Source organism: Cervus canadensis, chromosome 21 (assembly GCF_019320065.1).
Source record: "Cervus canadensis isolate Bull #8, Minnesota chromosome 21, ASM1932006v1, whole genome shotgun sequence".
In the NCBI taxonomy this organism is placed as follows: Eukaryota; Metazoa; Chordata; class Mammalia; order Artiodactyla; family Cervidae; genus Cervus; species Cervus canadensis.
Window position 1 is genome coordinate 3,871,908 of NC_057406.1, and position 23,763 is coordinate 3,895,670.

General features: G+C 43.0%; 1 protein-coding gene across 3 annotated transcripts in view; it reads right to left on the bottom strand.

The window, feature by feature from the left end:
* The window catches only part of ATXN10 (ataxin 10), a 140,264-nt gene that overhangs the window by 83,419 nt on the left and 33,082 nt on the right, over positions 1 to 23,763 (bottom strand). For all 3 annotated transcript variants that reach the window (XM_043440053.1, XM_043440055.1, XM_043440054.1), the window contains exons 4-7: positions 15,428 to 15,524; positions 12,930 to 13,088; positions 10,250 to 10,330; positions 907 to 1,072 (exon numbers count right to left, since the gene is read on the bottom strand). In XM_043440053.1, coding sequence (XP_043295988.1) covers positions 907 to 1,072; positions 10,250 to 10,330; positions 12,930 to 13,088; positions 15,428 to 15,524 — 503 coding nt within the window. The remainder of the gene's footprint in view (positions 1 to 906; positions 1,073 to 10,249; positions 10,331 to 12,929; positions 13,089 to 15,427; positions 15,525 to 23,763) is intronic.

Genomic DNA, 23,763 nt, shown 5'->3' on the forward strand with positions numbered 1-23,763 from the left:
TCAGGGCAATGCTGTGGGCTGGGGTCCACAGTCCCACCTCCCCATCCAGAGACAGCGAACAGATGGCAGCACTGACTGTAATAAACAGAAACAAGGACACCTCAAATGTCCAATTATGACAAACTCTTTACACAGAATGCTATAGTAGCATTTTAAGACACTCACTGTGTGTTCTTTATGTATGCACTCAGCAGGGATTCGCTAAGTGCCTGCTCTGTGCACAGTTCTAGGAACATTACCGTCAAAACTCTGCCCTCATGCAGCTTTTCACACTCAGCAGAAGAAAATACAGGAACTGACAAACAGGCAGCATAAAATGATTTCTCTATGCACACCTGTGTATGTGTGTGCATGCACATTATTTGATGCTGACTGCCTAGAAGATACATTCATTACAGTTTCTTAAGTCATTAACTCAGGATGGTAAGAGTAAGGGCACTGCTTTCCCTAATCTGTATTTTCGTAACCATTCTAAAATAATACTGTCTTAGCTTGGGCTGCTGTAACAAAATACCAGACAGGGTAGCTCATAAACAACATTTATTTCTCTTAGTTCCGGAAGCTGGAAGTTCAAGATCATGGTGTCAGCCCAGCTGGGTTCTGGGGAGGGCCCTCTTCAGGGCTGCAGAGGGACGACTTCTCTCTGTGGCCTCAATGTAGTGGGAGGGGTATGGACACTTTCCAGGGTATCTTCTACAACCTCATCTGTGAGGCCCTCATGACCCAACTGCCTCCAAAGGCCCTGCTCCTGACACCATCACCCTGGGCACCAGGTTCTGACCAGGAACTTCAGGGGAGGTCCAGCCACAAACATTCAGTCCCCAGCAGGTAGGTTCCTTACATAATACTTAAAAGTTTTTATCACCAAGGACCTGGCTGAGTCAGAAAACCTCTCTGTTCTCTCACCTCATCGTCGGTGTGCTGTTCAGAGGTCAGTTTCAGCACAATCTTGCACTGATCCAGAAAAGTGCTCGCGATCAACTCAGCATGGCTCAAAAACACAGGGGCATCATCCTTGGTCAGTGGCTCATCGCTCACTATTTTGGCAATCATAAGGTCTAACAATGTAACCCTGTAAAACAGAGACGATTTTTACATGCATATGTAATACCGAAATTGTAGAATACCAAAAATATTTATAGAGACCATTTTAAGAGAGTACTTTTATTTTTAAATTCCTAACTTATTTATAATGTCTACTTAGGGAAAACATTATTTTTTGTGAATACAATTAATCAATTACCTATGTTTCAAAATCTTGATTTCTTTGCTGTGACTTAGCTACAGAAATAAGCACCTTGTTATATCCATTACTTTGAGCCGTGAAATAAAATTCTACATTTCAATAATGCTGTCTAGGTAAGTTATACAATACATCATCTATTGTAACAACAGCAAAGTTAAGTAGGCTAACTTTTTTATTCATTATTTACTATTGAGCTAACAGCATTTTACATACATTTTCTCCTTTCATCTACACAGAAACTTCAGAGGCAGGTACTGTCACTGGCCCCCACAATAAAGGGGTGAATGAGGCTCAGTAAGATTAACTAACTTACTTGCCCAGTGTCACCGGCACTGACTGTCACGTCAGGACCCAAGCACAGGAGTCAGCCTCTGTCTCCTGGGCTAAACCTTTAGCCCATTCACTTAACTATCTTCCTTGTGAAGGCTGGCTTTGTAGTTTGCTTCATTATTTTACTTTATGAAAACACAAATCTGAAGACCAAACCAATGCCATTTTTGCTTCAATATTTAAACTATCACGTAAATATTTCTATTCAACAATCTCTTCCCTGCACTCAGGAAAAACAAGTCATACACAGAGCACTCTACTCAGCATAAATCAAGTAGAATGTTTCTTAAAAGTGTTTTCAAGTTTGAATTATTTCTGGTAACGCATAATTCTCACTTATTCCTCTATCAGAAATGATACAAATATCTAAAATGCTTAGCAAATGGGGGAAAATACACTTGCATTAGGTAGGGAGCATGTCTCACCAAGAGAAAAGTGAGAATTATTTACTGCTTCAAGTAGAAAACAGAACATGCTGAACTCTCCCTGTATTTTGACCAAATGCAGGGAAAGATCATTCAGTTCAGTTCAGTTCAGTTGCTCAGTCATGTCCGACTCTTTGTGACCCCATGAACTGCAGCATGCCAGGCCTCCATCACCAACTCCCGGAGTTCACCCAAACTCAAGTCCAATGAATGGGTGATGCCATCCAACCATCTCATCCTCTGTCATCCCGTTCTCCTCCTGCCCTCAATCTTTCCCAGCATCAGGATCTTTTCAAATGAGTCAGCTCTTCACATCAGGTGGCCAAAGTATTGGAGCTTCAGCTTCAACATCAGTCCTTTCAATGAACACCCAGGACTGATCTCCTTTAGGATGGACTGGTTGGATCTCCTTGCAGTCCAAGGGACTCTCAAGAGTCTTCTCCAACACCACAGTTCAAAAGCATCAATTCTTTAGCACTCAGCTTTCTTTATAGTCCAACTCTCATATCCATATATGACTACTGGAAAAACCATAGCCTTGACTAGATGGACCTTTGTTGACAAAGTAATGTCTCTGCTTTTTAAAATGCTGTCTAGGTTGGTTATAACTTTCCTTCCAAGGAGTAAGCATCTTTTAATTTCATGACTGCAATCACCATCTGCAGTGATTCTGGAGCCCAAAAAATAAAGTCAGCCACTGTTTCCCCATCTATTTGCCATGAACTGATGGGACCAGATGCCATGATCTTAGTTTTTTGAATGTGGAATTTTAAGCCAATTTTTTCACTCTCCTCTTTCACTTTAGAGAGGCTCTTTAGTTCTTCTTCACGTTCTGCCATCAGGGTGGTGTCATCTGCATATCTGAGGTTATTGATATTTTTCCCAGCAATCTTGATTCCAGCTTGTGCTCCTTCCAGCCCAGCGTTTCTCATGATGTACTCTGCATAGAAGTTAAATAAGCAGGGTGACAATATACAACCTTGATGTACTCCTTTTCCTATTTGGAACCAGCCTGTTGTTCCATGTCCAGTTCTAACTGTTGCTTCCTGACCTGCATACAGGTTTCTCAAGAGGCAGGTCAGGTGGTCTGGTATTCCCATCTCTTTCAGAATTTTCCACAGTTTATTGTGATCCACACATATTGGCATAGTCGATAAAGCAGAAATAGATGTTTTTCTGGAACTCTTTTGCTTTTTGGATGATCCAACAGATGTTGGCAATTTGATCTTGGTTCCTCTGCCTTTTCTAAATCCAGCTCAAACACCTGGAAGCTCACGGTTCACGTATTGCTGAAGCCTGGCTTGGAGAATTTTGAGCATTACTTTACTAGCGTGTGAGATGAGTGCAATTGTGAGGTAGTTTGAGCATTCTTTGGCATTCCCTTTCTTTGGGACTGGAATGAAAACTGACCTTTTCCAGTCCTGTGGCCACTGCTGAGTTTTCCAAATTACCTGACATATTGAGTGTAGCACTTTCACAACATCATCTTTTAGGATTTGAAATAGCTCAACTGGAATTCCATCACCTCCACTAGCTTTGTTCATAGTGATGCTTCCTAAGGCCCACTTTACTTCACATTCCAGGATGTCTGGCTCTAGGTGAGTGATCACACCATCGTGATTATCTGGGTCATGAAGATCTTTTTTGTACAGTTCTTCTGTGTATTCTTGCCCCACCTCTTCTTAATATCTTCTGCTTCTGTTAGGTCCATACCATTTCTGTCCTTTATTGAGTCTACCTTTGCATGAAATATTCCCTTGGTACCTCTAATTTTCTTGAAGAGATCTATAGTCTTTCCCATTCTATTGTTTTCCTCTATTTCTTTGCATTGATCGCTGAGGAAGGCTTTCTTATCTCTCCTTGCTATTCTCTGGAACTCTGCATTCAAATGGGTATATCTTTCCTTTTTCCTCTGCTTTTCACTTCTCTTCTTTTCACAGCTATTTGTAAAGCCTCTTCAGAAAGATCATTAGTCTGTGAAAATCACCCACAGAGCTTAGCAATTTTCAAAACTCCTAAAACTTCACATTTCTTACAGCAGTTATTAATCCAAAATAAAACAAACAATCCCTTCAATTGAGCACAGAAAAACAATGAATAGTTCAGTATTCATTCAGATACATCTGTTTTCTCTAATTCACATATAATCCTTGAAGACAACAGGGTGCTCCAGCCACAATGCCAGGCCTCCCAGCTTCCCTGAGCAGGACAACCTCCTGGGAAGATGCCAGGGAAGAGGCCACATAGGACGTGTGATTCAAGAGGAACTTGAAGGTCTGCCCTAAAGATATTCCCTGTAAGTTGGGATAATGTGGCAGGTATTACCAGGTCTAAGAAGGCATGATCCTAGCACCCAGGGGACAATCACTCAGAACAGGGTAAAGAGGAATGAGGAACAGACAAACAGGTCCTGACTGGGGGCAAGGACCAACAGCACGCGGATGCTGAATGAGGAAGAAGCAGATCCTGAAGAGCTGGGTGGGGTCAGGACAGAGGCAGGCCAGAGGGCGGTGGTAACCGAGGCAACCCGTTAGCCACAGGAAGGCCCTGGGGTCCCAGGGCCCCACTGAGGGGGGCTGCCCTACATGGCAGGTAAACGCAGACTTGCTGGCTGCCTTACGGCCAATGGGCCAATGCAGCGCTGCCCCTGGGCATCTCCTCTTTCAGGAGGGGTGCCTCTGCACTCTATGAGGTGATCCTGAGATCGGAGAGCTAAGCGACAGGAAGGGAGTGATTTTGAACAAAAAAAAATCTGGGATGAATCTTTAAAATATAAAAAGATACACACCAAGCTTGAAAAGCACCTGGGAATAAATTATACTTCATTAAATGATCCTACTTATATTGAAGTCATCTAGCAATAAAAACTTTTAAGGGCTCCCACTGTCAGGGAGTGGGTCTAAAAACTTTGTCTGGAAGATGGGGTCCTCCCACCCGGAGTCCCCACTGAACTCTCTAAGTCCCTCTGCTTCTAGCCACCAACCAAATCATCCTTCTCGGGGATTTTCTGGCAGTCCAGTGGTTAGGACTCCCCGCTTTCACTGCCAAGAGCCTGGGTACAAACCCTGACTGGGGAACTACGATCCCACAAGCCATGCAGTGCAGCCAAGAAAAACAAAAAGCAAACAGACAAACAAAAAACCAAAAAAAAAAAATCCCATCCTTCTCATAAAATAAAGGAATCACACACAGGACACAGAACTTGAGTAGGAAATTTTTCTTCAGGGGCATTTATTTTGATTGTGCACTGCCTTTGCCAGCCCCATCTCTATGCCAGAAAACATGTGTGTGTTGAGAAGTACTGCCAAGTCAGGGGAAACAGGACACAATGGGGAACGTCTCACTTCCCCGCACTGAACACTTGCTTGAAAACACAACAGAGTACGAGTGGTCTAAGAGACCCGCTCAGCCAGGAGCAGGGCTGCAGAACCAGGAGACCCAGTCAGAGGCCAGAGACGGCTGTCCAAAGCTATCACAACACCTCAGCCTCACTTCCTTCAACCCAGAAATCATCACGGGAGCTGCCTCGGGCCCCCCAGACGCACCCCTCAGCTCATCCCTTCATCACTGGCTATCATGAGCAGCCTGCTTCTAATGCACTTCTGAGAGTTACATACTCTGTCCTCAAAATGATGATTCCTGTTTCATAAAAAAACTGACAGCAATGCACATGGGAACGGTTTTATGGGAAAAATCTACATCAAGATTCATATTTTAAAGTCATGCTTCAGTTGATGCAGTCTACAATCTCAAAAGCCGTGCCTGCACCGTCCTAAAATGGGTAGTTATGAGAGGACTGGAGTGAGGGGGCAAAGGATGAGGGGAAAATGAAAGAGGGAGTTTTACAAGCATTCTGGGGTAGGAAACAATATCTTACAATTCTGGAAATAAAATATCTGTAATTCAAAGACTGACATCTCCAACAAATTCTCAATTTATATTTGAACTACTCCACCTGTATGATTTGTTGAATGGCATGCCACAAAGGCCAAAGCTTTCATTAACCTGGACAACAGGATAACCGAGATACAGGCTGTTGCTGAATTAATCTCATTAATCCCATCATAAATTACATATATGAGAAGTTATTGCATTACAGGGAAAATGATCAATGACTTTGGCATCAGACATACTGAGTTCAAATACCACCTCAGCTACCTCTGTGAACCAGGGCAAACACCTTAACCTTAAAAGTCTCAGATACCTGGTGTGAAAACATGGCAAGAATAAAACTATTTCAGAAGGTCTCTCTGAGGAGTAAAGGACAATGGTCGCACGCTGCCTCCATACATAACAGCAATACTACCTGGCGGAAAAAGTCAAGCTCACCAGAGTAGTAGTAATAATAGAAACATGCAAGCAGAAATACCAACTCACTTTTACTGAGTGATGATTACATGCCAGAAACTGAGAGCTTCATACTTATTTCAATTAGTAACCACGACAGTTTCATGGGGTGCCTACCATTATTATCCTCATTTTACAGATGAAACAAAGTTCCAAGAGGTAACTTATCCAAAGTAGAGAGTGACATAACTAGCACCAACTAGCCTCCACTCTTATACCCTATGCTATACAGATTATAACTTTGCAGACAGCTTTGCTGAAGCTCCAATCCTTTGGCTACCTGATGTGAAGAGCTGACTCACTGGAAAATACCCTGATGCTGGGGAAGATTGAAGGCAAAAGGAGAGGGGCGTGGCAGAGAATGAGATGGTTGGATACAATCACTGACTCAATGGATATGAGTTTGAGCAAACTCTGGAAGACAGTGAAGGACAGGGAAGCCTGATGTGATGTAGTCCACAGGGTCGCAAAGAGTCAGACACAACTAAGCAACTGAACAAGAACACAACACAGATTATAAAGCTGGTAACTACACAAGCTGGTTTCTAGGAGCAGCTAGTTTAATTCAGTATCACTCCAATTCACTGGGAAGGGGAAATAGGAAACTGTATAAACGCAGGCACTCATTTCTGCATAATCACACTATGTGAGTTGACTTTAACCCTGTATCCAAAATATCTTCACCCAGTAATCAGTTCAAATAAACTACCAAGGTGAAGGAGTCAACTCACCATGACAACCAGAAGAGCCAGCACAAGAAAGCATCGCTTCCCCATTACACGCCCACGCCGGGGGCAGGGAGGGGGCACCGTTCACACCCTCAAGCCCCAGGGGCCACGAGCAGGGGCTCAATGAACACGGTGCCTGTTTCACTGACTGAGCCCTCAAGCTTTTTTAATCTAACAGCCCCCAACCCGACTGGATTCTCTAGTTCAGCAGCTTGGGGCCACAGCCTGGGCATTCCTCAGTAGACTGCTGTGTGTCCCCAACTGAGACACCACAAGTGCCCCAGAAATCTTCAGTGCAGCCCCTCATCTGAACCCCAGAATACGGACCTGTCCTGTCTGCTCAGTTCTCACAGGACGGCATGGAGCATCACTCCAGAAACAAGGGGCGAAATTAGTCTCATCAAACATCCCCATTGAGAAAAACATGTCTTCTGTCAGCACGGCACTCAAGAATTATCCATCATTGCCCAAAACGAGACACCAGGGAACCCAGCAGCCCCCACTTCTCCATAGACCTCTGAGCGCTCTTGTAAAGCCCCAGTCCCCTCCTCCTGCCACTGAACAAAGACAAGCCGCCAGGCCCAGCAGTTCCCACAGCCGACTTCACCCGAACCAGCCGAGCCACGCCAGGCCTACGGCAGCAAACCACGTCCTCCTGGCGGATGGGGTCATCTGTGGTCCACAGTATCGACAGAGTCAGCATCCTGAAGAGATGCTTCAGTAAGTATTTGGTATCTGTAGAGTTTCCCATTCCAGTAATGTTCCAGTACTGATTCTGGCAGGTGTTAAGAAGAGAGAACTCACAAGATTCGATCTTTGTCCTTGAAGAATACATATTTCGGCAGAAAAGCAAATAATCAGGATAGATGCACAGGTGAGGATGCAAATAACTTTGCCTCGGCAACTCAGGAGAGCCAAGGGAACACAGGCAGTATCTGCAAAGGCCCACACGGACGTGGAATTTTTCAGTAAACAGGATCCACCGCATGACACCTTCTGCAGGCAGTTGAATCTGAGGATGCGGAGGACCCTCGGACGCAGAGGCTGGCTGTAAGTTACACTCGGGTTTCCCACTGCGCTGCTGGTCGGCACCGCTAAACCCTCGAGGTGTTCAAGCATCAACCATACTTAGAGGAATCAAATTCACAGCAACAGAAAGTAGCACGGTGGTTTCCAGGGGCTGGAGGAGGGGGAAATGGGCAGCTGTTTAATGGGTAGACTTTTCTTTTTTCAATTTTTGGCTGCATCAGGTCTTAGCTGTGTTCTTGGGTTCTTCCTTGTGGCATGCAAGCTCTCAGGTTGCCCTGCGGCACGAGGGATCTTAGTTTCCCGATCAGGGATCGAACCTGCATCCCCAGCATTGCAAGGCGAATTCTTGAACACCGGGCCCCCAAGGAAGTTCCCAATGGGCACAGTTTCAATCATACAAGATGAAACAGTTCTGAAGACTGGCTGTACAACAACGTAACTACACTTAAACTACTGAACTGCACATTTTTAAAAGGTTACAACGGTAAATCCTGTATTAGGTGTATTTTATCACAGTTTTTAAATAAACTAAAGCCCATGTCTAGTCAAAGGTGGTATGTAAACCAGAGCTGTGACAGGAATCAATCTGCCACATACTAAGATGGTCGAAGTGGTAAGGCTTACTGACCAAGGGAAACTGAGAGGGGGAGGCAGCGGCGGCGGGGAGAGCACTGAGCTTTCCAACCCAGTAGGTGATGTTACAGTGATAAACACACCAGTGAGAAAATCCACTCAGTCACACAAGCTTTCATTCAAAACTTTTTTTAGCACCTATCATGTGCCAAGCACTGGTTCAGAAACACAGACAGCACAGAATATAAAAGACCAAATCCTGGCCCTCACACTGACGATCCAATGCTACTGTCACACACTAGCCAGCAGGTGTGTGAGAAATAGAAGTATTTCTCCTTTGGAAGAAAAATAATGGGGCAGGGGAGGTGACATCTGAGCAAGAAATCTGTATGACGCTGCAAAGCAGTGGCTGCAGTTTCTGTAATAAAAATGGGAAATGTTTAGTCCGTCATCTTCATTGGGTTAGGAAATGGATCAGTTAACAAAAGATCATTTGATAGGAACATGTGAAAAACAAGTTTGGATATTGAAATACAATGAAACTGTGTGTTCTTGTTTTCGGATGTTCCTCACTGCAGAGCAATGTACTAATTTATAGCACTGGTCTTCATATTACTTATTTTAATTCTTTTTCTGCAGAAGTATGCATACGTGGTGGTGGTAGGGGTACTGGATTTATAAATATGGCATTTAAATGAATTTTAAAAGCATGAACTTTTCCTTTTTGTTAAAGATATTAAAGAATAAAAAAACACTACTTAACAAGACTACAAAGAAGTGCATAAAGATTAACTGCTGGAACCCAAATGCACTGAAAGAATTTCAAAACCACAGCAATTATAAAAATTGTGACTATAATCAAAAGATTAACATTTTTTAAGGTTTTTGACATTAGATCAGTGATTTCTGAATAAGTTTTGTTTTCCTAAGGCAACATTTCCAATCAGGTTAGGAAAAACATACACTTTGGGGATGGACAGAGTCCTAGGATCACTTTACTCACTCCTCTGATTTTACAGGCCAGGAAACTGAAAACAAGGTGAAAGACCTGGCCGAGGTCACCCAGACAACAAGGCGCAGGGCCAAGGTGTCACGGTCTCTGGGCTCCGAGGGCACAGCCCCACCCACTACACGGCAGGGAAGGCCAAAGACACGTATTGATTTCCTTTCATTCTAAAGTAGACACTGGAAAACTGCAAAGCTACAGAGTGGATCCCGAATCCTGACAACAGGGATGTGAACAAATGGGCACACTCCATCTATACAGCTCTAACACACAGATGCAGGAATTACTTTAAACACGAAGGACAAGCCTAACATTTTGTTCTCCACATTTTCTGATATGGCTTTACCAAATCATGGCGCCAACCTGGATTCTGCAACGCTGGGTAAATCGCTGCTGTTGTGGCTGAGCTGTAATGCTAACCAGCCAGTTTAAAACCATCACTGACACAGAAGCATGTATTTAGAGATTTTGTGCCAGGAAGAAACCACACAGTTTCTCAGTCCTGTGTACAGGATGCTCTATATGGAACGCTAAATGCTCAAAACCACACTGGTTTTGGGGTTACCTTTCTTGATTGCTCATTTTGGCATACATGGCTTTAACCAATTCCGGGCTCTTCAGAAAATGGTCTGTAATAATCAAGAACCTAAGAGAAAAGGAGGAAAGGGTTAGGTTACTAGAAACACAGTAAAACAGACAAGGCCTCATCTACTTTATAAGCACAGTTTATACATAAAGTACTCCTGTTGAATTTTTGATTAGCTTCAATTAATCTTCAAATGTTTTAAGAGGGTCACATACTATTTTTCCATTAGCAGTGAAAAGAAAATAAAAACCCTCAAAATACTTTTCTCCAATTTTACTTCTAAAAACTTTATCACAGTGATTCAAATTTATTAAATTCAAGGAAAGGACCTACCATAGTTTTTACCAATATCTAAGTTACAAAAGGAAAAAGTTCACTATAGTTTAAATGATAAAATGAAATTTAGCTACAAGCTCAGGTGTAACAAAACATATTAAACTGTTTTAGTCAAAAGCGTAGTGTTAAGATTAACCAGAGAAACAGACATGTCCTACTTTTTACTGAAACATATGCCACCAACAGTCATGAATTATCTACTCCTTAAGCACTCTCAAGTTACCACGAAAACATCCTCACTGTCAAGCAATGCACTCATCGAAACTCAGAGATCAACCTGGGGAAGCCCTGAGGCAAAGATTATAAGCATACTTCTTCAAAGTACTACTGTGACAACTAAAAAGATTGAGGAGTACTATTAATTAACTCTGAATCATATTTACCAGAGGGTATCTGAAGACTTAAGAACTAAGGAATATACTGCTCATAACCAAGGTTAGTACTAAGCATGACAGTAAAGCATTAACTATATTGACAAACACAGTTTAATCACTTCTTAGTAAATAACATCGTAAAAGTATACCTTTTAAGTATGATAGTCAAATGAAACATGTTAACTACCATAACACAGCGTCACTTCACATAAAAACAAAACCGAAACACATATTCTATTTCTCCCATAACCTTTCAAATAACTGAACAACACTGACATAAAATATTCCTAACAATAATGAATAATATTCAAGATTCTCAATTTTCACATCAACTTAGGTAGGTCATCTAAGTGCGACAACAGAAGTTCAACCTATCAAGCCAGATATACAAAACTGTGATCCTAAAGTTCATTCATAAACCACCTACTTGGAGCTCAAAATATCTTCCCTCAAGAACTTTCATTCAAAAATGCAATGTTCCAAATACTGTGTGTAAGGGGCTAGGTCCCAGCCCCAATTCCAAACTCTAACAGTGAAGAAAGACACACGCACAGATAGGTAATCAGAGAAAAACGTCTTCAGTGTAACAGAGACACATCATGGATTACAGAAACAGCAGAGCTGATCCAACGAGAGGCTGGGGGGTGGTGGGGAGAGAGGTGATGGATGGGGCAGGGAAATCAAGAGTCGGTGAATCCCTAATTGAAGAGGGAAGGAAGAACATTTAAATTAGAGGTGACAAAAAAGGACTTGAAAAGGCAACATGAAAGAAAGAAGAGCAGTGTGCTCTTGCTATTGTTAAGTCACTAAATCGTGTCCGACTCTGTGATCCCATGGGCTGTAGCCCGCCAGGCTCCTCTGTCCATGAAATTCTCCAGGCAAGAACACTGGAGTGAGTTGCCATTTCCTCCTCCAGGGAATTTTTCCAACCCAGGCATCAAACCCATGTCTCCTGAATCACAGGCAGATTCTTTTACCACTGAGCCATTGGGGAAGCCCCATTTTCACTGTAGAACTATTTAAAGGATAACAACTGTCATTCATAATTTATCAATACGAATACAGGCAGGAAAAAAGTATTCTGTCTGGACATCCATACAGACAACTGGAATTCTTTGCTACATTACCTTATGGCCTAACACTGAATGTCATAATCCTGGCTGCAAACAATATTACACACACAAAGCAATGAAGATGGAATACCAGTGAGAGGTAGGTTTTTTTCCTTACATCTCAAAAGTGGTCATTTAAATAGTTGTCAATTACCTGGTAAGTTTTTATTATGTTAGCTGCTGGGCCTGTTTTTCTAAATATAATATTACTCTCTGTCCTAGGGTGCTGCACAAAGTTACAAGTAAACGTTCAACTTTCACTAAGATTTCATCGCACTGACTTTCTTACCCAATATCTGCTCCAGGGAAGAACCAAAGATAAAGACCTTCATAACCAGAAGAGATCCAATCATGGTTAACATTTTCTAAGTGACAAAATTCAAATGTGAGATTAAATTCTTATAGAATTTATAAATTTATAGATTCTTATAGAATTACTATTTCTGTAAATGCAAAAATTTTGTGGTAATATTTTATGAGGGAGGTGGGGTCCCACTAATCTGATACATAAAATGCCACAAAGACATTTTACAGCCTGTAAGCAATACTCCAACTTTATGGAAAAATATAACAAATTACCTTGGGAAAGGATCAAAAATACACTCCATCCAAAGCAGAAGTCCAAGTAGAAAGGGCATGAGAGAAAGACATACTTACTTTACAAACAGAAAGGGCCAGAAATAGGATCCATTCCTAAGGCTTTTCTTGTTTTTTCAACATATGTTAAACTTTAACTTATTGTTCAATTGTTCTAATTCAAGTTTTTACTCAGAACCTTTACCAGGAAAGTGACGTCAGCATGTTCTTAAGCAGTCGCATGTCTAACAAGACACTTACGGCCATTCGGACTCAGGCTGCTTCTGGTGAGCTTCTATGACATCAATCGCAATATTGAGGTTTTCTTCCAGCTCCTTCATTCTTTCAGAATTCAGGGATGTGAACAAAATCATTGACGAGTAGGCAACAATTTTTCTGTCTGGATGATTTAGGCAAGATCTTCCAAATAAAGAAATCAGGGTGTTAGCCCAATAATAAAATATGACAACTCATAAATGACAATAATCCAACTAACAAATTCAGTATACACTGACATTTCTAAGGATTTAATGAAGAATCACAACTTTGAAACATTATTTCTGGCAAAAATAGCAAATATAAAATTAGTCACAAAACAAAGTATCCGATATGAAAGCTGCAGTTGACTCAGAAGCAAAAAGTAAATAACATCTGCTTAAAGAAAAAAATAAAGTGATTACTTTATAAAGCACTGAAATGCTCATTCTTATTAGAAAGAAAAATTAAAAGGCAAAAAAAGATACTTCCAAGACTATAGGCATTTCTTTAACAGTTTGAGGGACAGAATGTGCCAGGGAAAGATGATAGATGGAGAACTTGGGAGTCAAAAGCCTCAGGATAACTCCTGGTTCCTCCATTTATCAGCTGTGTGACCTTAAAAGGTCACTACGTTATCAACTGTCAATTCTATTATGGTCATGCACTATGGCAGGACTTCTTTTCATTTAAACCTCATAATACTCTTTTGAAGGAGGTAGTACCCTTTTTCACAGATGAAGAATGTGTTGACTTGACTCGCCCAAGGGCACAAAGCCAATACCTGCCAAAACTGAGTTCAAACCTGGTTGTATCTGTCTCACAAATGCATAGAGTGAAGTCACATAACTTCTTTCAGTGTGTTTTTTGACACAAAAATGGAACAAGATAGCAAGACCTCCTTGGCTTCTGTGAGCACCAGGTCTGAAACGAATGTAAAACCACCAAGTTAAAAAAAAAAAAAAAAACCCACCAGGTGAACTCCAGCTGCCCTGTTCAGGACCTCTCCTATGTTCCTGTGACGCCTGGCCTCCCGAGTCACATCCCTTCTCACACAATGACACGTCTCCAGCATGGGCTTTGGGGAGTAGTGGATATACCTAAGCTACCCTTCCTCCAATCAGCTAGTTCAGAACTTGGCAGATACAACGTGCTCAGAGAGTTTTCAAGGAACACACTCTCAAAAGTGAGCAGTGTTTATTTCTATAGCTTGAATTCCACAACTCTTCCTTCCAACCTAAGCTCAATTATTACTAACCATGAAGATTTTTTGCCTTCAACTCTAGTATCTGCAGGAGTTTGAGAACCAGTTACCAGCACAGTGAGCTAGAGATAACACGAGCATTCACCTCATCCTAACTCTGTACAGATGAGCCCAGAAAACCTACACAATCACGGCACAGAGTTTGGGCAGCTGGTATTTCAAACGTGTAGACTTGGATCCCAAGGGCAGCACTGGGCTCCCGCTGCAGCTGCGCCATTCATCCATGACAAGCATCAGTCCCGTCGTTTGTCCAGGTGGGGACAGTACCGCCTGCCCTGCAAGTACGTTGTTGTTGTTCAGTCACTAAGTCATGGAGCCTGCCGTCTGTCCACGGGATTTCCCAGGCAAGAGTACTAGAGCGGGTTGCCATTTCCTTCTCCAGGGGATCTTCCCCACCCAGGGATCAACTCCGTGTCTCCTGCATTGCAGGTGGATTCTTTACCGCTGAGCCCCCAGGGAAGCACAGGGATGTTATACAGGATGGGAAATACACTGTAACAGCAGCTCAGGGCATCTGAACAACAGCTGCTCTGGTGCTTACACTGTGGCCACCACAGAAGACATCCCTGGGTGGCAGCGGAGCCTGGACCAGAGGCAGGCCTCCTGCTCCTGGCCAGGCCTTTCCTATGGCCACCACCAGCCCACTTTTCATCTCAAGGCTCCATTTCTTATGCGCTAACACGGCTGAGCAATGCAAAGCATTCAGCACCAGAAACAATACCATGAACCAACTGAGACAAACACACTGACCTTCCAACATCTTACACTTGTCCATATCTACCAAAACGCACAGCACTGCATTGAGCACGTAAGAAATGCTCAATTAATAAATATGTGATTCATTCATCCCCCATACTTCAATGCTTTACCATTTTTTCTTTTAAATTTTTTCCTTATTAAAAAGTGTCCTAAACGGTATTTACTTTAACCAAAACTTTTATTCACATAAAGTAAAAACTGACACACAATGAAGGGCACAAATCTTAAGTGTACAGCCCAGTGAATTACTAGGTATGCACACACCTATGTGACCACCACCCAGATCAAGACACTGAACATTCAACCCAGGAGACGCCCTCACACCTTCTCCCAGCAGAACCCGCCACCACCCACCAAGAGCAACTACCGTCCTGAGTTCTATTACCAAGGTTAGCTCTTCCTGTTTTGAAACTTCACGTAAGTGGACTGATATAACTACAACCTTCTCAGAAGTCAGAAAAACTCTTAGCAATGTACTCACAAGAAGAGCTCCGGGAATGCATGCATCCAAACAACAGCCTGGGAGTCTTCGTTCCGTGAGGCGATGTTACCCAGAAACTGCAGGCCACAGCGAAACGCTGAGGGTTGACAAGAGCAAAACAGATTTGTGACGAATAGAGTCTTAACTCACTAAAATATATCCTAAAGAGAAATATTCTCATATTATTCAACAAGAAGTGTCTGTTAGCTTCTCTCAACTATGAAAGTCTCTCACCACAGCGAAACTTTGGGCATGACGTCAATATTAAAATACCTTACCAAAACCATACATGCTGCTGTTGTTTAGTCGCGAAGTCACTCCTGACTCTTTGCGACCCCACAGACTGTAGCCCACCAGGCTCCCCTGTCCATGGGGTTTCCCAGGCAAGAATACTGGAGTGGGTTGCCATTTCCTTCTCCAGGGGATCCTCCTGACCCAGGGATCAAATCCGAGTCTCCTGTATTGACAGGTGGATTCTTTACTGCTGAGCCACCAGGAAAGCCCTCACCAAAACAATATTCTTATACAAAATTAATTAACTTTTAAAAAAGACTGTAACTGTAGGCACAAATTTACCTGTAATCACATTAAACATCACTGGAATATGTGTTTCAATTGAAACAGTTACCCTTAGATTGGATTTAAAACATACATGTAAAATACAAAGCTATAGAAGTACTGATGGTTAAAGAATGGTGAAAAGATATACAAGGCAAATACTAGCCTACAAAGGTAGTCATACACCACTTAAAATCAGACATAATGAACTTTAAGGCAAAAAGCATTATTGGAAGGTTTTTTAAAAAGTCATTTCAGAATTAATTTATCAGAAAGGCATAATTTTAAATTGGAATCACCTAATAATATATATATTATCAAATTTATATCAAATATTATATATATAATCAAATATATATAAAAGAAAAACAGACAAAAGTATAGAGCAAAGAGAAAAATTCAGTTAAATTCAGCAATAACAATATACTCTTCCCAGTAAATTATAAAACAGACAGACAAAACGATCAGCATATTTAGAAGATTTGAGTAAGATTTAGTAACAACTTGGTTGACATATTTAGACTATTTCAACAAATAAAACTGCAGAATTCTGGACAAAACCCAGCATGCTGTCAAGTGCAGGCGAGGACGTGGAGCGGCAGGAAACGCTGGTTCACTGCGGGTGGGAATGAGGCTCACGTAGCCACTTCATGAGACAGTCTGGTGGTTCCTTACAAACCCAAACATACTCTTAGCATACAACTCGACAATCGTACTCCGTGGTATTTACCCAAAATAAATGAAAATGTATGCCCATACAAAACCCTGCACATGAATGTTTACAGCAACTTTACTCCTAACTGCCAACACCTGGAAGCAGCCAAGACGTCCTTCAGTAGGCGAATGGATAAATAAACTGAGGTCCATCCAAACAATGGAGTATTATTCAGCACTAGAAAGAAATGAGCTTCCAAGCTATGAAAAGGAACATCAAACACATATTACCAAATGAAAAGCCAATCTGAAAAAGCTATATACTGCATGAGTCCAATTCTACGACATTTTGGAAAAGGCAAAGCTATGGAGACAGTAAGACGACAAGTGGCCGCCAGGGGTGAGGGGACAGGAGTGGGTTTGTGAACAGGTGGAGCAGAGGGTTTTTGGGGTAGTGAGACTTCTCTATACAATGTGACACTGATGGATACATGTGCTACACATCTGTCCAAATCCACAGAACATATATATGTGTGTAGGTGTTATTGCTGTTCAGGCGCCAAGTCACGTCCAACTCTTTACAACCCCACGGACTGCAGTCCCCCAGGCTCCTCTGTCCATGGGATTGCCCAGGCAAGAATACTGGAGTGGGCTGCCATTTCCTTCTCCAGGGGATCATCAAATCCGCACCTCCTGCTTGGCAGGCAGATTCTTTACCGCTGAGCCACCGGGAAGTCCATGTGTCTACATACACATACATATATAGGAAAAAGCACTAAAGCCCATGGGAAAACCACAAGATTGTACTACACACACACCAGACTGGCAAAAATTTCAGTCGGAAAATAACAAAGCATTCATGAGAACGCAACGCACTAGGAACTAAAGGTTCTCTGAAGTCCTTTACATCAGTGAACAAAGCACATCTGAATTATTTTTGCCTGAGAACCAGCTACCAACTGCCGCCTCTTAGCTTCTCGGCCCGCTCTGCAGACATGAAGGCGGGCCTTCTGACCCCTCCTCCATCAGCTGGCCTGGCCCGTCCTGTGGGGAAGGGAGAGCTCCCCTCTGGATCTGGGGGCGTCCTCTGGCCAGGCTTCTCCTGCTTCTCTGGGCTCAGCTCCTGCAGGAACAGCTTCTCCAGCGACACGCTCCCACACAGCAGGACAACCAGCAGTGTCCAGAGGCAGGAGCTTCCTCAGGACGCTTCGAAGCCAGTTCCACGTCCTGGAAGCGTCCTGTGGACGACATCCCCCTGCACCCCAGAGGGTGCGTGTCCAGCAGGTTCCACCAACATCAGCCCTCAGCAACTTCAGCACCACCGCACCCTCCCCAAGGAGGCCTGGATCTCAGACCTCAGGGAGCAGGGGGGGAGCCTCTTCCTGAGACACTTATCCCAGCCCTGTGGCCTTGGTCGCTCCTCTTGTGTGCAATTCCTGTGTTCTTTGGCATTCTCCTTACTTCTTAGTAGTCAATCCCCTGTTATTTCAAGCCTTTGTTATAGTTAGTAATTCTTTCTTTTAAATTTTCCCTATGTGAACTGCAGTGTGGTTTCCGTCTCCTGGTTGCACCCCAGCTGGTTCAGAGATGGCAAGAAGGGCCAGGGGCAGCAGGGAGGAAGGAAACAGGAGCAGGAAAAGATGTTGTCAAGCACAGCCTTGGAAAACACGCTCAGCTCAACCCACCAGGACCATATCGTCAAAGAAGCCGAACTATCCTTTAACAAAGAAAATTTAATATATGGCCATTAGTTAAACTAAAAAGGCATGACTGAGGTAACACGGAGGTAAAGGCTACCAGAAACAACCAGTCACCACCCTTAAAACTGGAGGTCCAAGGGTACGAGGACAAGGCTCTGAGCACCCAGAAGCCTGGTGGCTCCAGAGGGGGCCCAGACCTCTGGGGAAGGGCTGCCGGGCTGGTACATCTGGAGCCCTGAGCTCGGCCTCAGCAAGAGCCAGGCTGGCTGTCTCAGAGGGAAAACCAAAAGGCTCCCGGGGGAAGGGAGCTGGAACAAGGGCTGTTCAAGGGAGACCCGAGTGGGGAGCAGTCGCTCTCCCTCCTGCTGCCTCCACTCACCCATGAGATCCTCCGCTGGCTGAACCTCACAGAACACAGAGGAGACACGAGTTTGTGGACACCCCTTACCCCAGCAACACTGAACGGCACAGACGGCTAAGCTCAAAGCTACGTAACGACAGCCTCGGAACCAGAGCAAAGCCTAACACTGGTCAATCACGAATGCAACTCGCACCGTTCTAAGTGTTTTATTTTACATAGATTCTTATTATAACTTCCACCGTATGGCAGGTATAGTCATCTCCATTTTACAGGTGAAGACATGGAGGCACAGTGGTCAAGCACATGGCCCAGGTCAGCAACAAGCCAGGGCCCTGGTCCACACTGGCTGCCGCCCCAGACCGAGGAGGGCAGCCAGCCAGCCACTTCTCATGGGCACCCAATCCTGGTATATAGTCTGAGGTCACAGACACTGCCGTGGACGCCTACACGCCCACCCCTGCCCCAGCCCCTCCTCAGCTCATACCCAAGACCGCAGGCCAGTGCCCACAGGCCCCAGCTACGCCTGGCACCCACGCTGAGGGGTCAGCGCCCACAGCCTCCTGTTTGCTGGACCCAAAGTGGTTCCCTTGGGGCCAGAGCGGCCCATACAGACAGAGTGGAGTGTGATGAGACCCTGGGTGGAGACAGCAGGACACTTCTGAAGAGTGAACACCAGCATGAACACAGCCTCGAGAACCTAGGCGGGAGGTCAGAGGTGACAGTGTAACAGGCATGTGCTGTTTCCTAAGAGCAGACACCCGCGTGCTGTCTGCATCATCTCAGCGAACGCCACAACACCCTCGTGGACTCGGGGGTAGCATCATCCCCTGTGCACAGTCACCACAGCTCAGAAGGTCGGGTCACCAGCCCGGGCCACCAAGCCTGCAAGTGGCAGGAGCAGGACGGGTGAGAACAAGCTGCAGCTCTTCCCAGGGATCAGGATCAGCTCATCAGGAAGGAGCCACAGGAGAAGCTGGGATGAAACCAAGGCCCTGCTCCCTTAAAGGAAATCCCGCCAGGCAGCGACCAGGGGACATCTTCAAGGGCAGAGGACTTGCAGGCCTCCAACCTCCTAGATGCGTGCTCTGCTGGGCATGCGGGCTCTGTCCACAGGCTCCCGGAACCCAGGCCTCTCTTCAAAGCCCGTCGCTGCTGCTCCAGCACCTCAGAGGCAAAGCGGCTGTGAGGATGGAGAAGGCTGCGGTGTGTGAGCAGTGTGAGCTAGTCACTTATTCAGAGTAAGGCGACAACTGGTCACTCAAAGAGGAGTTGCGGAACTGTGGCCAAAAAGCAAAACACTGAGATAAAAAAACTCTGCAAACAAAATGCTGAAGCAAGACCCTCAAAACTGAACTAAGTTAACATTTAATCTAAAATAAAGCAGGATGCAAGACTGTAAGCACAGGTTCACACCCCTACACACAAACACTGAAGATGACTGAAAAACAGTGTCTAACGTAGCCTGCACAGACAACGACAATTATTTTTCTTCTTACTTTTTTGAGCTTTTAAACATTCCTCTATAAGTCCGCCAAGAAGAGTGCCTGACTGACTCACGACCTGCCATGGGATGGAAAAAGGGTGCTGGCATACATTATTTGTCAAATTTGGACAAAAAGATAAATTCTTATAGAAATTAAATAAGGAGAAATTACTGGACAGAGGGATGAGCTAAGGAGTAAATCCTGTTACTCTGATTTTTCTTTTGCCTAACCCTCTTTGCAATCAGATGAAAAACTGTTTTGACAATAACTCCAGAGATGCATATTAAGGCCTTTTTTAAAATTTATTCATTAAAAAAATTACTCTATAATAAAATTTTATAAAATGTTCATAATTAAAAAATCTTCATTTTAATCTTGCCATAGTTTAAAATGACATTAATATTTCTTCTGAATATTTCAGAATATTAACACTGAAATCTTTGTAAAATTTTAACACACTCAAGAAGAGCCAACAATATAAGTTAGTCTGAAAGCCAACGAACCCAGCAACTCATCAGGCAACTAAAAATTAGCTCTCTGAATCAGAACACAATTCTGGGAAGGAAAAGGTTTAAAGATGTCCTAGAAACAAGAAAAGAAAACTCAAGGCAAGTACAAATGACAGTTTACTTTTACCAAACAGCTTATCAACTGATCTTTATGTAAATATTGCAAATGTTACAAAGCCCCTCAGAAAGCCCAACATTATTTTTATAGATTAGGGAAGAACAAAGGCCAAAAACAACACCAATAACTCAATTAAAATAACTCATGCCTATGTTTACATAAAATTTGATGAGCATAAGATATTCGTCACACCACTGCAATTATTCTCTGAAAATAATACTCTAAATATTATTTTGACAACGTAATTATAGTTCTTACCTCAAGAGCGGTAACAAAACTCTGGCACCAATAACCAGCTAAAAATCTATGAAGAATAAGGTTCTCACAGAAAAAGAATCAAAAGATAGTACAGGCGCTGTATTAGGAGCTAGAACACTTTTTAAAAAAAGATTTGTATTAGGTTTGAACTAATGCACTATAAAATGTGTTTAAGTTTCATGTGGCACCAAAGTTTCATTCTTGAATTCCAAATAAGATTAACATCACTGGCTGCCTCTTTCAAGAAGGCATGAGAAACATCACTTCCAGTCTCCTCCCTGCCTCAGTAATATCCTTCCAACTCCATTAATAAACACAAGTTATCTACTTGAAATTAACACAACTGAAAAACTAAAGGAGACCTAAATAAACGGGAGAGATGTCCCATACTCATGGACCAGAACACTCAGTATCGTTAAGATGGCAATTCTTCCCAAGTGGGTCTAGAGATTCAACATAACTCCTAGTATCCACAATAAATAAATAGCTCTCACAACCTGACAATGAAATTTAACAGCCCAATTAAAAACTGGGCAAAGAATCTGAACAGACAGTTCCCCAAAGAAGATTTATAAATAACCAAAAAGCACATGAGAAGATGTTCAACACTGTTAGTCATTAGGGAAACGCAAATCAAAACCACAATGAGATACCACTTCACACCCACAAGGATGACTATAATCCAAAGAAAGGAAAACAAATGTCAGCAAGGATGTGGAGAAACTGGAACCGTACTGGTGAAAATATAAAAGCATCAGCTGCTACGGAAAAGTTAGGCAGTTTCTTAAAAATTTAAATATAAAATTGATGTACCAATTCCACTCCTAGGTATATACTCAAAAGAACTGAAAAAAGCAGGTACTCAGATAAATACACGTACACACATGTTCATGGCAGCACTATTCTAAATAGCCAAAGAGTGGCCCAAGAGTCAAACGATGGAAACAATGAATGAACAGATGAACAAAAATGTGGTCTGTGCATACAACAGAATATCACTCAGTCATAAAAATAAACGAAGCACTGACACATGTTCAGTGTGGATGAACCTCAAAAAACATTATGCTAAGTGAAAAAAGCCAGACAAAAAAGGTCACATAATTCTATGATTCCATTTATATGAAAAATCCAGACTTGGCAAACCCATAGCAACAAAACGCAGAATGGTGGTGGCCAGGAGTGGGAAGTGGGAAGCAACCTCTCGGGGGACACGGGCTTTGCCTCTGCGGTGATGAGAACATTTCTGTCAGGCAGAGGTGGTGGTTGTACAACGCTCTCAATACGCTAAATGCTACCCGACTGTTCACTTTAAAGCGGTAAATTATGTTATGTGAATGTCCTAGCAGTAAGAAATACACTAATGAACTGATACAACTGCAACTACCTAGACTGTGAACAACTCTCAACGCATCTTACATAGAACAGGTCTATAAAGATCTACTCTCTCTGACTGGTAAATATCAATGAACAGCCAAGCCACTGACCAAACGACTAACTTATCCATCAATGCAAACTAGTTCATTAACAGTTTTGGAAACTGGCTCCTCAGATTTTTCTGTTAGATTATCTATTTGCTTCAGGGAACAGAAAACTGATCCTGAGAAGAAGGGATGGAATAATCTTTTATCCTCTATTGTTAACACCAAGTAACCAATCTTCCGCAGCCACTGAGGGACAGAGAAAAGGGACAGTGCTCGAGAAGGACAGAGAGTCAAGGCAACAGATGGAGAGCAGGAGAGCACATCATATTACACGCTGACAGATGATGGAGCAGAGAGCAGAAAATGCTGAGAGGAGAGCTGATCTCTGAGTGGGCGAGTGGGGGTGGGATCCTAGCACAGTGGAGGAGGCCAGCTCCTCACTAATAGTTATTTAATCACAGCGTTTGTGCAGCTTCCTCTGGACGTCTTATTTAGGAATCCATCATTACGAGAGAAGCCTACTCCTGCCCACCCCAGTTCCTCAGTTCTGTCAGGGACATACTACCCACCACATCGTACTTCACAGCAATTACAAAACGTAGTACATTCTGAACTCCCTGTATGAATTACCATACCACAGTCAGACTTCAAAAATAACTGCCTTTCCAGGCAACAGAGTGAAATCTGTATTTTATTGCTGTTCTTTAATCCTCTAATTTGAGCTCTGAGGCTTTTGTTTTATCATAAAATGGAGCTACGAAAATACTTTTAAATACATAACATTTTAAAACACTTTACAACCTAATCCTACACCCTACCAAATTGAGAATACTCAAGAAGTTACTGCTGTTTCAAAAAACTTAGAGCAAACACTTTGTGTGCAAATTCTTGCATGATTTAATTAGTTCGAAAAATAATTACAGGGCCTTTCCTGGTGGTTCAGGGGTTAAAGCAAGACCCCGAGTTCCCAATGCAGGGGGTGCCAGTCTGATCCCTGGTCAGAGAACTAAGATCCCACATGCCATGTGGTGTGAGCCACTGCCCCAAAAAAACTTTAAAAAACATAAATAAAATAAAAACAAATAAGTAAATAATTACAACATCCCAGAGGAAGAATTCTAAGTCAAATAGAATGATGCAGGAATCTTAACAAATGCATCTTAAATGAAAATACTAAGAAATCACAGTAGAATGAGAATTAAACCAAGCCAGACAGCACCTCCAACAGCTCACTTAGCCTATTTCCCGTGGGCCTCAGTTTCCAGGCCTGTGA